At 40.2% G+C, this 17038-nt stretch overlaps 1 protein-coding gene across 1 annotated transcript; it reads right to left on the reverse strand.

Moving 5' to 3' along the window:
- Window positions 1-2335: 2335 nt before the first annotated feature.
- Window positions 2336-13783, reverse strand: LOC143029652 (GATA zinc finger domain-containing protein 1). Its single transcript, XM_076192454.1, has 4 exons — window positions 13260-13783; window positions 11641-11700; window positions 8594-8780; window positions 2336-4291 (listed from the first exon to the last, which is right to left on the reverse strand). Exons 1-4 carry the CDS (start codon window positions 13650-13652, stop codon window positions 4101-4103), a joined length of 831 nt encoding a protein of 276 aa, XP_076048569.1. The 5' UTR covers window positions 13653-13783; the 3' UTR covers window positions 2336-4100.
- Between the last annotated feature and the right edge of the window lie 3255 nt (window positions 13784-17038).

Here is a 17038-nt window from a genome sequence, read left to right on the forward strand (position 1 = left end):
ATATTAGTTAATTCATATTTTGTATCCTCTAATATTTTGGAATGATCATTTTCTGTCCAGGACTTTGTTTTGGGGGGCACATACACCACTACTAATTTTCTACTCTTCATATGTTTGCTTTCAACTTGTATTGTAATTGATTCTACATTATTTTTTCCTTCAATTATTTTTGTTACATTGAAATCTTTATTAGTCAAAATTAATACTCCCTGTTTATCCATTCTATTTTATGTCCAGCAGTTGTATAAACCTTGTCCCAGTGTTGGGTGGTGGAGTACACTTTTAGTTTCCACTATTCCCATTATGTCTGGTTTTTCTAAGGCCAGATAATCATTCAATTCATTCATTCCTGAAGTTATTCCATCTATATTGGTATATGCTATTTCTAATTTCATTTCTCCTCATCTTTTTCTGTCTTCTCCGTTTCCTTTTTCCTTATATACCATTTTCTCAGCCTCAGATCTACCACTCCATTTTTTTTTTTTCGTTTCTAAGCTCTTTTTCTTTTTCTTGTTCACTCATTTCTTTTTTTTATCCATACATTCTTGTAATGTTCACTATTTGCTAATTTCATTGTTTTAGAGAGTACTTCCTTGGCAATTGTTTGAAATCTAAGCTTTACTTTCAGTGGCCTGTATTGTTTTTCTTTAGAGTATCTGCCCATCCTATAGGTCTCCTCAATTTCCCTATACAAACCTTGTTCTTTCGCTTGTAATTCTTTCAGAATTTACTTTGTGATCTCTTTCTCCCTCTGATATCTAGGTACATCATGCTTCTCTTTAATGCCATAGATAACAATGCATTTTTTTTTTATCCACTGTGTCCCTAAGTTGCCTTTCTCTTTAATTACTTGGATCACCATTTCCTTGGTATTTCCCTTGACCTGTTGCTCCATTATTTCTTTAAGGGATACTTTTTGACATTCCTGTTCAACTTTACACTGTTTATTTCCTGTAGGTCATTTTCTGATTTTTTCTTTCACCTTTTGTCACTGCTTGCATTTGATCTTCTATCTCCTTTTTTAATGCCTCATTCCTATTTATATCTTCACTTTTCAACCTTTCATTTTCTCCCTTTAATTTCCCCTTTTGTCTCAGATCTCTCTTGCAGGAGACCCATGACACCCAGGTAACTAACAATAGCCACCAAAAGACTGACCCACAAATCACTCATGGAAGGGAAATTGTACTAATATCTGGGTATGGCAAGAGGTATTTTGTACAGATAACCTGTGTAGGATCAACATCAGGGGAGCATGCCACATGCCCATATAATCAGGATTGACATTCAAGAATTATGCTGGTAGTAGGCCTTGATTGAACCTCCTGCAGTTGTTGGTTTGATACATAGCCATACCACCAAGAACTTTGTACCAAAGACATTGAAATGTCTTCAAGTCAAGTCAGTGTCCATGTCTCACAACTGCATAGCAAGACAGGGTGCAAAGATAGTTTAAATATTAGGATTTCAGTCTGAGGAAGACCATGATTTTAGCAACTTTGTGGAAAAGGCGATGATCCAGGTGAGGTCATAGCACCATGGACCATGCCAAACCTTTTAGGGAATTCTTGATATGAGAGAAAAGCAGTTCTCCACATAGATGGAATAGTCTAGTGGCTGATGTAGTACAGGCTGGAACTGTACATGAATTTAAAATATACAAACAATGACTGGGATGAATGAAAGATGTGAAGAATTAGTTTTCCATACAAATGCTTAAACTCCTGGAATAGCCTGATATAATACAAGCTGAAATCATACATAAATTTAAAATGAGTTATGATAATTTGAGAACAAGACATGGGACTCCATGAATTAGCTCCTTTCCTGTACACCACAAATAGGCAAATACACAACCAAGGTAGACGAAGCTTTCCATAACTTCAATGTCCTCTCCACATGCATGGACAAACTGGACTTAATCCAGTGAGCCCTCAAATACATGGTTTTTGTTCTTGAACCTGGAGACAAGGAGTCTTGCCTATGTGCGATAACTTTTAAGGCTGCAACATGGACAAACAACACAAGAAGTACAGGATCTTTTCTCTGCATCAAGTTTATTCCATCTGTTATTCCACCAGTAGGTAAAATAGTTTCTACTGACTTCTAGATATATATCATACCAGCTTGGTTATTTTCCCATCTGGTTAGTATTTATTTAGAAATATTCTCAATCTGATGTTCAGTTTAATTACTTACCTGAATAATGAATTTTGGAAAATCAATAATTTAAGAGTTCCAAATAAAAGACTAAGTACTGTATTTGCAATTACGATGTCACTCTTTTTGAACATTAAACAGTAAAAAAAGGTTTAAATTAAGAAAAACACCCAACTTCAAACATAAAAAAATATATTTCCTGAACATTCAGTTGTTCTCAAATCTGAGCCCCAATTCATGTATACAAGTGCAGCATGCAAATATTTCTCACTATATCTGCATTGAACAAGCACAACATTTTAAGATGAGGATGATACTGTCTAATCTAAGACTGATAAAACATGACTTCTCCATGTACAAGTTACCTTAAATAATGGGGGTGCCACAAATAAAAAAGTTTGGTGGTAACTACATACACATACATAAACCAACAGCTTTTTCCCCCTTACAAGGGAGGTAGCCAAAGTCAAAGGCATAAATCCACTTCCACGCATTTCATCCCCATATACTCCACTCCCATTCACCACCCCTCCCTCCCTCTTTTCTTGGCTCCTTCTGGATGACAGGTCATCCCTGCATCTCACCCACTGCCCTGGGTCAGAAGCAATGTAGTAAGACACAACACATCCACAGCAAGGCTGCTTCATTTAATTGGCAAACTCCCTCTCCGTCCCCTCGTGCAGAAAAAGAGAAGTCGGGGAGAAATCCCTTCAAGCTGTGTCAAAATATCATTCATACATACTCCCTCACACCCTATCCCCACCCACTCCCTTCCATGCATCACAGCATCATCTATACACAACCATTCTCCACTCACCCCTATCTTCTGTCTTCTCCCTTCTTTCCTCAACAGACATTCCCCTCTTTCCCAATGCCCCTTTTACCCCATCCATCCATCTCATCGTTGATCGCCCCCTCATGTTCAACCCCTCCACCTCTGCCTTCCACACCTTTTACTAATCTTTCTTCACTCATTCTTTCCATGTGTCCAAACCATCCCAATACTCTTTCATCAACCCTATCTCCCAACTCCTTTTCCACCCCCACTCTCCTCCTTGTTTCTCACTCTATCCAGCCTAGTAACCCCTACCATACTTCTCAGGCATTTTATCTCAAACACACTTAAACTCTTCCTCTTTTATGTTCCATGTTTCTAACCATACAGTGCTGTCGGCACAATTACCCCTTCATACAATCTTCTCTTAGCATCCATTCCCAAATGTTTATTTCTCATTACACTCTTTAATCCACCTAGGCATTTACTTGCTTCTCTCAATCTACATTCTACCTCCACCTCCACTCATCCCTTTGGTGGTAACTAAATAATAAATTGTTGCCTCAAGTTTCACTGACTTCTTCCACCATTCAATAGCAAGAAAACTTTCCCATAGCTTTCTCTGGGAAGAATTGTTGGACTGCTGTGTGTAGTGTATTACTGCAGGTCTGTTTCTATGTCACCGATTGAATGTAGTAGAAGGATGGGGCCAGTTGCAGTGTCAACTATGTAAAAAGGGTGGAAGAAAGACACTGTTCGTAAAGATATGGCATTTGGTCTGGAGACTGTGAGCACCAAGCCCCCTATAGTTGTTAAGATGTTGACAGGATTGAAAGGGTGCAACAGAAAGACAATCCTCTCTGATATAAATCTTACTGGACCACTATAAGAAGGAAACAACCATTGGTCCTGTTGCTAGAATAATATGGTACCACCTGACATAGTAGTCTACCTATCTATTTGCCAAGGGCTTCTTTCTCCTCATAAGGGAGATAGAAGTGATTACTCAAAAACAAGTTTCACCATTTCATGATCATGGCAGCTGAATAAAACAATCTGGTATCAGAATAAGGGATCGAGCACCATTCGGCGCACATTAGCCTGTATCTTTGCTCCTTATATCAGATGTTGTGCTGTCAGATCCAGTCATGCCATCTATTAACCATCATTTGGCTAAAAGCTCCTGGGCCCTTTCAATTGGCTTAATTTGAGGTCCAAGGCGTGACCACACAAAACAGGATTCAAGTTTGTAGATTCGTGTTGAATATGGTGAAGTGCGATCCTTATAGTAATCGGATGGTGCATGACATACAAACTCCATGAATTCCAGTTTTCTAGGTATGTCCTCCTCAGGTCCTAAAAAAATGCATAAATATAGAATTATTAGAATGATAAAGAAAAATCTACTATATATGCAAATGCATTTGCACATAGTAACCTCTTCACTGCACAGACACCACTTTGACCAAGTAAAACTGTCTGTACACATATTTATGTTTACTAATCACAAATTTCATACCACCTACTCTCATCTCCACACACACACACACACTATATATATATATATATATATATATATATATATATATATATCATATTTGCAGAAACCGCTTGGAAAATAAAAGAAATTAATACATACATACATATACCAGGGCTTTTTCCCCCTTCCAAGGGAGGTAGCCAAAAAGGGAAAGGCATAAAAACACTCCCACCCATTTCATCTCTAAATACACTCCACACCCCTCCCACCCTTCCTCTCATCTGAGCACCTCCTGGATGACGGGTCATCCCTGCACCCTGCCCACCGCCCTGGGTCAGAAGCAGTGTCGCAAGACACAGTACATCCACAGCGAGGCCGCTTCATTTAATCGGCGACCCCCCCTCTCCGTCCCCCTTTGCATATAAGGCGAGGACGGGGAGAAATCCCTTCGGGCTGCGTCAAAATTTACTCACACATACTACCCCACCCCCCACTTCCCCGCCCATTCCTCCTCATGCAGTCACAACATCATCCATATACAACCATTCTCCACTCACCTCTGTCTTCCGTCCTCTCCCTTCCTTCCTCAACAGACATTCCCCTCTTCCCCAAAGCCCCCTTCACCCCATCCATCCACCTCATCCTAGGACGTCCCCTCATGTTCACTCCCTCCACATCTGCCTTCCATACCTCTTTTACTAGTCTTTCTTCACTCATTCTTTCCATGTGTCCAAACCATCCTAATATTCTTTCATCAACCCTATCTCCCAAATCCTTTTTCACCCCTGTTCTCCTCCTCACCTCCTCATTTCTCACTCTATCTAGCCTAGTAACCCCCACCATACTTCTCAGACACCTCATCTCAAACACATTCAAACTCCTTCTCTCTTCTTCTCTTATGTTCCACGTTTCTGCCCCATACAGTGCTGTTGGCACAATCACTCCTTCATACAGTCTCCTCTTCGCATCCATTCCCAAATGTCTATTCCTCATTACACTCTTTAAACCACCAAGGCATTTACTCGCTTCTCTCAATCTACATTCTACCTCCACCTTCACTCCACCTTTTCCTGCTACACTTGCACCCAAGTATCTAAAACTATCCACTTCCTCCAGTCGCTCTCCCTTAATGTTCACTTCCAGTCTACTGCCACTTTCACCCCTTGTACATCTCATCACCTTACTTTTACCCACATTTATCTTTAGCTTTCTTCTATCACATACTCTCCCAAACTCTGCCACCAGCTTCCTCAATCCCTCCTCTGACCCTGCCACAAGCGCAGTGTCGTCCGCAAACAACAGCTGGCTCACCTCCCACTTTTCTCCATTTTCTTTAACCATCTCCAATCCCTGACTCACTACCCTAGCATTCACCTCTCGCACCACCCCATCCATGTATAAGTTGAACAGCCAGGGCGACATAACGCATCCTTGACGAAGTCCCACCTTTACTTCAAACCACTCACTCTCTCCATTTCTAATCCTAACACATGCTCTACTACTCTCATAAAAACTCTTGACAGCTCCCAAAAGCTTTCCTCCTATCCCATAAATCTGCATAACCTCCCACAGTGCCTTTCTGTCTACCCTATCATAAGCCTTTTCCAGATCCATGAAAGCCCAAAAAACATCCTTCCCCTTTCCTATAGCTTTCTCACATATCTGTCTTACCACAAAGATCTGATCTACACAACCTCTACCCGTCCTAAATCCACACTGTTCCTCACCAATTACTCCCTCTGTTCCTCTCCTAATCCTCTCAATTAAGATCCTCCCATAAGCCTTCCCTACTACACTCAACAGGCTAATCCCTCTGAAACTACTACATTCACACTTGTCCCCTTTTCCCTTGTAAAGAGGAACTATACAGGCACTACTCCAGTCCTCCGGTACTCTACCCTCTCTCCAGCAAACATTAAATAACCTCACCAACCAGTCCACCATCACTGCACCTCCCTTTTTCAGACATTCTGCATGACATCCATCCCTACCAGGTGCCTTACCTGCTTTCATCATCTTTACAGCTGCCTTCACCTCATCCTTCCTTATTTCTCCTCCATTCTCCTCAATCATCACTCTCATTTTCTTAGCATTTCCCACTGCAGCTATCTTTCCTTCCCTATCCTCCTTCACATTCAGCAACTCCCTAAAATATTCTGCCCATCTTCCCCTCACTGCCATCTCTTCCATTATCAACTCTCCATCTGTACCTTTTACCTTTTCTTCCCTACTTGATTCGCCTCCTCTTCCTCTCTTAATTTCTTTCCAAAACATCTTTTTATTACTTTCAAAATTTTCTGTCATACTCCTACCCCATTTCACATCTGCTCTCCTCTTTGCCTCCTTTACCTTTTGCTTTACTTCTCTTTTCTTTTCTTTGTACGTCTCATAAGACTCCCCTGTCCTCTTTTGTAACCAATCTGTGAATGCTCGCTTCTTCTCTTCTACAGCCTTCTTTGTTTCCTCATCCCACCATTCACTACCCTTTCTTCTATTTCCCCCTGTCCTTCTTGTTCCACACACCATCCTTGCACACTTTAAGACTCCCTCCTTGAACCATCCCCATTCCTCCTCCACACCCATCTCTGCTCTATCCTTTACTCCCTCCCACTCCTCCTTCAGCTTCTTTTCGTACTCCTTCTCCTTTTCCTTTTCATTCAAGGAGTTCACTCTAAGAACCTCCCTACCTTTTGTCCCTTTCCTCCTTCTCCATCTATCCTCCACTCTCAGCTTACCTTCCACCAAAAAATGATCTGATATTCCCCCACCCTCTCCCCTTAGCACATGTACATCCTTAACTCTTCCTATCATAATCCTATTTACCACTACATAATCCATTAGCACTCTATCTACCACCCTTCCCTCCACCACCCTCTCCCATGTGTACTTATGCTTGACTTTCTTTCGAAACACTGTATTTGCTATCATCAACTCTCTTTCTAGACACATTTCCACCATCAACTCTCCACTACGATTCTTTCCTGGAACTCCACACTTCCCAACCACTCCATCGATTGGACCATTTCCCACCCTAGCATTAAGGTCTCCCAGTACTATTACATTGACATTTCTTCCTAAACCCTCTATGCACTCATTTAAATCTATCCAAAAGGCCTCCCTTTCTTCCATGTTCTTCTCACTGCCCGGCCCATATGAACTTACAAAGACCCACATCTCCTTTCCCAGTTTCACCTTCATCCACATTATCCTTGAGGAAACCTCCTTCCACTCCACTACCCCTTTACCTATCTCCTCACTTACTAGAATAGCCACCCCTTCCCTCCCTCGCCCTCTCTTCACTCCTGATAACCTCCCACTTACACTCCCAAACTTACACTCACCCTTCCCTTTCAACTTAGTTTCACTCAAAGCCAACACATCCAACTTTCTTCTCACAAACATACTACCTATCTCTTCCCTTTTACTCTCATCCGTACCACATCCACGCACATTAAAAGACCCAAACCTTAGGGTGCTGGCCCGAGGCCCTCCAGCACCCCTTATGCCTTTCCTTTGATTTTTAGGAATTTGCCCCTTGGGGCTACAGGGAGAAGGATGCCTAGTCCCTCTCCCCGTCCCTTTAATACCAAACATTTTTGTCTATTCAAGACATCATCAGAGTACAAAGGATACAAAAAATGACCAAAGGTCACAATATGCACAAGGTGGTAGAGGAACTGGGAAAGGTCCAATGTTACCCAATTCCAGAAGAATAATTTACAATCTTTTTAATAATAAAATTATCTAACTTATACAAACCTAAGCTTAAATTCATATTATTTTCAAAACTATTTTTAATGTGACATGACTCAATTATGTTCCTTTCTACAATATTATGACATGATGTAATAACTTTTGTGCTTTCCCAGTCAATACTATGGGAGAGCTCTTTTTGGTGGATGAAAAGTCCGATTGACATTTGACCCGTTCTTATGCTGTATTTATATTGACTAATCCTTTGGTCATTTTTTGTATCCTTTGTACCCTGATGATGTCTTGAATAGACATAAACCTTCAGTATTCATTTCTTTTATTTTCCAAGTGGTTTCTGCAAGTATTGTTGTCATGTGTGCTTAGTGATTTGTTCTGTATATATATATATACTGTATATATATATATATATATATACACATACATATATTAGAAATTAACACTAAATTAGGTCTAAATATTCTTACCTATAATGTATGTTGCTGGACTGAAGCCTTCACTTGGAGGTGGAGAGTTTTTTGTGGGCACAAGCCATGTGAGAACAGCACTCTTCTGACAGTACTGATCCTGAAGGAGACCTCTGATTTGAGCATAAAATATCCCACCATCAACATCAACTAGTGAGACAATGTCACCCACTTGGAAGTATGTGCCCTGAAAAAGCCTGATCAGTTATTTACAGAACAAAAACAAAATACAGGAATAACAAACACATACATCTAAGTACAGTAGATGTTGTAATATGTGTAAAATAGGATATGGATATACAGGGTGGGGCGCGGAAACTTCCCGATTTGAAATGTGTCTGTTTATGGCAACACTAGTTGTGGTAAAGTGGGGAGGGGCTAGCTGGGAGGGGGTGGGTGGGAGGTTTGTGTTCACACCCGAGTCAGTTGGAAATATGCAGTGGTCGAGGGAGGAGCGCGCTTTTGCTGTCGAGGCGTATTTCTCTAACGGCTGTTCTGTCATCACAGTGCAGCGTGCCTTCAGACATCACTTTGGAATTCCTCCTCGAGGCCGTGTTCCTGATCACAAATCAATTTCATTGAGAGGCTCCTTCATTCTGATCGCGTCACGGTATGGTGTGCAGTGTCAAGAGTAGGGATCATTGGCCCTTACTTTTTCCAAGAAAACGGTGTTGCCGTAACAGTGACTTCAGAACGCTATGTGACAATGCTCAGGGAGTTTTTTATGCCTGCTCTCATTAATATGGACCTGGATAATGACAACGTGTGGTTCCAGCAAGATGGGGCCACAGCCCACACTGCACGCATTTCAATGGGATTCCTGAGAGAAACTTTTCCCGACCGACTGATTTCCCTGAGAGGAGACTTAAACTTGCCTGCGCGCTCACCTGATTTAGCCCCCTGTGATTATTTCCTGTGGGGATATCTCAAATCCCTGGTTTATAATGACAATCCACAGACCCTGGAAGACCTACAGAACGCCATCCGAACTGAAATAGCCGAGATACCGCTCAACAAAGCATCCGAAATTGTCTGAATCAGTGTATTGATAATGGAGGTGGACAATTAAAAGATATTGTCTTTAAAACAGCGTAAAAGTAAATCTCCCATGTTGTGTGAAAGGCATAAAAGAAGAATAAAGAATTGTGAAGTGTGAACAGGTTTTTATTTCATTCTCAAATCGGGAAGTTTCCGCGCCCCACCCTGTATATATATATACATACATTATTCACACACAGGCAACTCCATTTACGCAAGTTCTGTTTACATGTTTTCACTTTAACATGGTCTATTACTGACAGTGGGTGAGATGCAGGGATGACCTGTTATCCAGGGGGAGCCAAGAAAAGAGAGGAAGGCATGATGAATAGGAATGCAGTATATGGGGATGAAATGGATGAGTGTGGATCTGATTTTGGCTACCTCCCTTGTAAGGGGGAGAAAAGCCCTTGGTATACGCATGCATTACTGATGGGACAATATTCTATTTACCAGAGTTCTCACATTAATGTCTGATAACATGGGATTTGCATTCATGCACCTGCACTGCACTTGGGAAGAATCCTGAGCAGTGCTTATGTTCTGATATGATTGTTATGCCACTTAAAATGTTGCCAAAATCCTTATTAATTCATATTCAATTGAGGTCAACAGTCCCTCATGTGTCTCAGAAGTATGAGCACATGTATATATACTACTGTTAGCACAGTGGTAGAGTTCATAATTGCTAATCTAGTGGCCTGAGTTCAAATCCTAACCAGGGCTGAAATAAATTCAGTATTACTGTGCAGTGAGTCAGTGCTCCAACTTTCATGGGCAGGGAGTTGGGTGTGTGTAAGGTCTCAGCATTACCCAAAGATTGGTCATATACAAGCTCAAGCTCTTATCCAGGGGGGTAATAGCTGTCAATCATGAGTCCAACACATGATCCAAGACCATGGTGAATCACATACACACATACAGTAAGAAAGGAAATATACAAACAAGGAAAATATAAATTTTCAAAGGCAGACTTTGTTAACCTACAAAAACACTTTAAAGATGCAAACTGAAGGGAATTTTATGATATTACAATTAGGGACAGAAATGGGACAGAAACATGGAACATAAGAGAGGAAGAATTTAAAAGTGTTTGAGATTAAATGCCTGAGAAGTATGGTAGAGGTTACTAGGCTGGACAGAGTGAGAAATGAGGTGAGGAGGAGAGTAGGGGTGGAAAGCAGGTTGGGAGATAGGGTTGATGAAAGAGAATTGGGATGGTTTGGACACATGGAAAGAATGAGTGAAGAAAGATTAGTGAAAGAGGTGTGGAAGGCAGAGGTGGAGAGAGTGAACATGAGGGGCAACCAAGGATGAGATGGATGGATGGAGTAAAAGGGGCATTGGGAAAGAGGGGAATGTCTGTTGAAGGAAGGGAGAAGACAGAAGATTAGGGTGAGTGTAGAATGGCTGTGTACAGATGATGCTATGATATATGGAAGAGTAGGTGGGGGATGGGGGTGTGAGGAAGTATATGAGAATGGTATTTTGACACAGCTTGAAGGGATTTCTCCCCATCTCTTTTTCTGGATGAGAGGACAGAGAGGGGGTCACAAATTAAATGAAGCAGCCTTGCTGTGGATGTACTGTGTCTTACTGCAGTGCTTCTGACCCAGGGCAGTGGGTGAGATACAGGGATGATCCATCATCCAGGAGGAGCTAAGAAAAGAGAGAAGCATTTAACTGAATTTCATGGACCCTCACATGTCTCACAAATGCAAACACAAACTGTATTTCTCATTATGTTTACATAATGCTATTTGTTATCAGATAGCAACTAAAAGGGTAAACTTTCCTACTATCTTGGAACCAAGAAAAGAGGGAGGGAGGGGTGGTGAACAGGAGTGGATTATGCCTTTGACTTTAGCTACCTCCTTTGTAAGGGGGAAAAATCTGCTGGTATATGTATGTACAATCTAATTACATATCTTCCATTACGGGAAGTTTTTTGAGCTGCAAATGTGACATAGCTGAATTCCAATATTCAATAAAAGACTGAAATTTCTTACCTTATAAAATACATAATCTGAAGTCACAGGAGTAGCTACACCTAGAGGTGCTTTTGTGGCCTGGAAAGTTGAATTATGATAAAAATTAAACCTCTATAATCAGTTAGACACATTTATTGAAGATTATAATCTTTAAATCATGTAAGCAGTGCACAAAATTTATCATTTCAAGTACCTCCCATGAAAAAAAAAAAAAAAAAAAATCAAAGGCGGCAAAAGGATTATCTTTTATATATGTTGTTCTATGTATGCAGTAATAATAATAATAATAAATAAAAAAATTATTTGGCAAAGAATCAATATACATGAAGCGCAGATAATGACTAGAACACCTAGTTCGAAATAATAATTGCAATTGCCAAAGATAACACAAAAGAGCACGATCTTATATACTCATGTATTGTTGAAATGCAATGCACAACATCTATAATATCAAGCACCTTTAATATAATAAAAGAAAAAATCAAAGCAAAGATTTTTTTATATAGTTTCTGTGTATAAAGTACCGGTACATTACATATGCTTGTATTATTTGTACATATTTTGTACTGTATATATTCTTTTATATTCTTATGTGTTTATATCATGTGTTTGCATACTGATAAATGATTGAGTAGATTATCATTGGGTTCTGTTCCAGTAACACACAAATGCATTTTTCATTTTCTACTTTTTTGCATTTGAAAGATGGATTTTTCTTTGGAATAGGTTAGGTTAGGTTTTGAGCTATTGGACAACACAAGCTTTATGTTAAATATCTGTACTTGCATGTTTCTAGAATTTTACAGATTATTATGGCACTCCTGATAGAAATCTATCGATTTTGAGCTTCTGTACAATATATCATATACTATACATACTTGATATTTTGTTCTGTATGTAAGATGTGTTTCTATATATATTTTTTGTATACATTTTTACACAATAGTGATAAATAAATGAACAATAAAAATAAGCAGTTCTTCTCTGAAACATTTTCCTCATAAATTAAATTATTTTGTAATGTTTAGCACTAGAGGGGTGGTAGGGAAATAATGTTTGCAGCTGAGATTTCCAGGATTTCTGAGCCCATCTGTAAAAATACAATTAATTTATCTATGGTCAGTCGTATGGGAAGAGTGGGGAAGTGCACTGTGTGCCAGACAGGACCATTATACTCCAGGAAAGCCAATGATTCTGTGTTGGGTCAGCTCAGCCCATTGCCAACTTGGCCTGGGTTAGGTTAGATAGGTTAAAGTAGACAAATTTATTGTACTTTAATATCTTTGATCTTTACATCTATCAAAACAAAGATGGCATCTCAAGCAGCCAAAGGGTTGAGTTGGTGATGGGTCAAGCTGGCCAGCAAGCTGATTCTCTCAGAAATTCACCTTGCAGTTAACTGTCATGTCCCATTCAAAGTTTCATGTATTATATACACTCTTACAAATATGGCCTGGTACAATTCCAGAAACATGCAAGCACAAATATTTCATATGAAACTTATATTGTCCAATAGCTAACCTAACCTAACCAAATCAAATGTAAAAGATAAAAAAAAAAATGCTCAGACTTATAACTAGACTCTAGAGCACAACCTATAGCTCCATATGGTTATAACAAAATTCATTCATACTTACACTTTTTTTAAAAATATATCTCCTCCCTTTTCCTTTAGGAATGCTTCCCTTGGCTCCCTGCCTCCCTTTCCTCGTCCTTCGCTTTGTTTCTTTCCTCTCGGTCTTCTCACTCTTTACAGAGTCTTTGTCTTTTTCACCTTCTTGGTCATCATCATCCTTTTTGTCTTTTCCTCCATTGTCTTCACATTTGGGTTCATCATCCATAACCTTGCAGGATTCTTCAAAACCATCTTCTTTCTTCTCACCTGCAGTAACTGATTTGATGGAAGACAATTTTGGTTTATCCTGACCAAAGCAGTACGTGCAAAGTACCTGTTCATTTTGATCTTTCTGCCAAATTGTTGATTGAGCTGTCTTACACTTTATACACTCTGGCCTGGTACCAAAAACCATTTTCCTCCCCTCTTGTGTCTGTACTAGTACTGAACTACTAGGAGTACTAGCACTATTATTATTGTTCGTGAACTCAATGGGTGTCAGATGGCGATGGAACTTCTTGTGTTTACAATCCCATTGCACTCGTTGCTGATACATACATACGTACACACATGCAGATACATACATAATATATATATATATATATATATATATATATATATATATATATATATATATATATATATATATATATATATATATTATATATACATATATATATATATATATACATATATATATATAATAATGTGTGTGTGTGTATGTATGTATGTATGTATGTATAGTTTTTGCACACCTCAATGAAATACAAATTTGGGCAGCATCAAACAACATGGCATTGAATGGTGAGAAATTTGAACTTGTACGCTATGGGAGAAATGAAGACCTTAAAAACTCCACAAACTACAAGTACAAGAACCAGCTCATCACAGAAAAAGAGCATGTCAAAGACTTTGGGGTATTCATGAGCGACGATGCAACTTTCTCACACCACATAAATAAAATAATAGAAGCAGGAAGAAACTTGAGTGGGTGGGTGCTTAGAACTTTTAGCTCTAGAGATGGGCAGTGCCTAAAGACCCTATGGAAGTGTCTGGTAGTCCCAAGGCTCGAGTACTGCTGCCAGCTATGGTCCCCATACAAAATACAAGAAATAGCCAAACTAGAGGCTATCCAGCGTTCCTTCACTGTAAAAATTCAGGGAGTACAGCACCTAAACTACTGGGATAGACTGAGCCAGTTAAAACTGTACTCTCTGCAGAGGAGAAGGGAACGCTATATAATCATCTATGTGTGGAAAATCCTGGAGGGCAGAGTACCTAATGTGGGAATAGTGGCAAACTACCATCCGAGAAAGGGAAGACTATACTACATAAAGGGTACTGTAGGCTCCATACAAAGAGTGAAGACAATAAAACACAACTCTTTCACTCACAATGGACCTCGTTTGTTCAACTGCCTCCCAAGAGATCTCCGGGACCAGGCAGATACTAGCCCGGAGTCTTTCAAGAGAAAGCTGGACAAATGGCTGGATGGGTTACCAGACCATCCACCGATACCAGGATACCCCTACAGCCACCACAACACCCTGCCAGAAGCAGTACAGAACCAAGGACAACTTGGAACGTGCGGAAGCCGACTTCAGCCGTGTCATTAACAGACAAAATTACCGAAAGTAAGTATACACTATTGTTTCGTTCAATTTTTTCCAGACATATGTATATATCAGTAATAAGTGCAATAGGACTGTAAAGAAGTTCCATCGTCAGCAATATCTCATCTCTCCACCTTCTGTCTGGTCTCCCTCTTCCACGCTTCCTATCTCGCGGCGTCCACTCAGTAACACACTTGTTCCATCGTACATCAGTCGTTCACACCAACTTACCTGCCCAATTCCACTTCCTTTTTTTTGTTTACCGTCTCCACAATATATTTCACTCTAGTCTGCTCTTTCACCCAACTTGCTCTCTTTCGGTTTCTCAGCGTTACTTCCATCATTTATATCTCTATTCTCCTCTGTGCAGTCCTTGGCTTTATCTCCATCGCCTTTGTCAGTTTCCAAGTCTCACACCCGTAGATCATTGCTGGCAGAATGCATTGATTATAAACTTTGTTTCAAACATAAAAACAGAGTGCTTCTCAGGATTTTATTATACTTACAAAACACTTTCCAGTCAATTGTAATACGTCTTTTTATTTCATTATCACGATCTTTGAATGCCCGAATGGATTTTCCCCTTCTCCTTTTGTGCATGAAGGGACGGAGAGGGGGTATCGCCGATTTAATAAAGCGGCCTTGCTGTGGATGTGCTGTGTATTGCGACACTGCTTCTGACCCAGGGCACTGGGCAAGATGCAGGGATGACCCGTCATCCAGGAGGTGCCAAGATAAGAGGGTGGAGGGGAGTGGAGTATGTTGGAGATGGAATGGGTGGGAGTGGTTTTTATGCCTATGTTTTTTGGGGGGTACAGACAAAACCCCAATGGACAAAAACCCAGCCCAAATATTCCGTAATAAGAGAAGCGGACAAAACCCCAGGAAAGACTTTCCCTTGTGAGCTCCAAGACTATACAAAGTTTGCTCTCCTGCTTAAGTGCCGGGGTCAATGATATAGGGAAGTTAGGGAGTGAGAAATTGTTTGCGCGGTTCCGGGATGCGCCAGAGACTACTAGATAAAATCAAAGCCCTTGGCATAGGAGGAAAAGTTTTAGAATGGATTAGAGCTTGGATTAGTAACAGAAAACAGCGGGTCACCATAAATGGAGTAAAATCTAGGTGGGGCAATGTTACTAGTGGGGTCCCCCAGGGCTCGGTTTTGGGTCCCTTGTTGTTTATTATGTACATAAACGACTTAGACGATGGGATAAATAATGATGTTAGTAAGTTTGCGGACGACACTAAAATAGGACGCCTAATTAGGTCAGGAGACGACGCAGAGATTCTGCAGGATGATCTTAACAAATTGTTCACATGGTCAATGGGATGACAAATGAACTTCAATATCTCTAAGTGTAGCGTGTTAAACGTAGGGCTTCTCAACCCCGAAAATAGATACAGCTTAGATAACACGCTTTTAGAGAAAACTGAGTGCGAGAGAGACTTGGGAGTTCCAGTGAGTTCGGACCTTAAAACCAGGAAACAGTGCATTAGCGCCAGGAATAAAGCTAACAGAGCATTAGGTTTCATTGCTAGGACGGTGACGAATAGAAGTGCAGAGGTAATTATTAAACTCTATCTAGCGATAGTTAGACCCATCTTTGACTATGCGGTACAGTTTTGGTCTCCGTCCTACAGAATGGACATAAATTCACTAGAATCAGTATAGAGAAGAATGACCAAAATGATACATGGACTCAGAAATTTGCCTTACGAAGAGAGGCTTAGGCACCTTAACTTACACTCTCTGGAAAGACGCAGAGTGCGGGATGATCTAATAGAGATGTTCAAATGGATCAAAGGCTTTAACAAGGATGATGCAAACAAGGTCATCATATTAAAACAACAGGGCAGGACTCGCAGCAATGGTTATAAACTGGACAAATTTAGATTTATAAATGAAATAGGCAAGAATTAGTTTACTAATAGGGTGGTCGACGAATGGAATAAATTTAGTAACCCTGTAGTAAGCGCTGAAACTATCAGTTGTTTTAAGAAACGATTAGACAACTTTATGGATGATGGATACGGAGCTGCCTATTGTAGGCCTTATGGTCTCTCAAGGCAGTCTCCTTCGTTCTTATGTTATTTTCTTATACGATGGGAATGTTCTAAAAGAACATCGGGGTCATGCCAAGGAAAAGCCACCACTGACTTATAAATCCAAACAATAATTTCATCAACT

Source organism: Oratosquilla oratoria, chromosome 11 (assembly GCF_046742065.1).
Source record: "Oratosquilla oratoria isolate Oo_2021 chromosome 11, ASM4674206v1, whole genome shotgun sequence".
NCBI classification, from domain to species: Eukaryota; Metazoa; Arthropoda; class Malacostraca; order Stomatopoda; family Squillidae; genus Oratosquilla; species Oratosquilla oratoria.

Coding starts and splice junctions, on each gene's coding strand:
- LOC143029652 (XM_076192454.1), bottom strand. CDS start 13,652: ATGGTTTTTGGTACCAGGCCAGAGTGTATAAAGTGTAAGACAGCTCAA. Junction 8,781..11,640: donor CAGATTATGTATTTTATAAG/GTAAGAAATTTC, acceptor AGGCTTTTTCAG/GGCACATACTTCCAAGTGGG. Junction 4,292..8,593: donor TCCAGCAACATACATTATAG/GTAAGAATATTT, acceptor GCATTTTTTTAG/GACCTGAGGAGGACATACCT.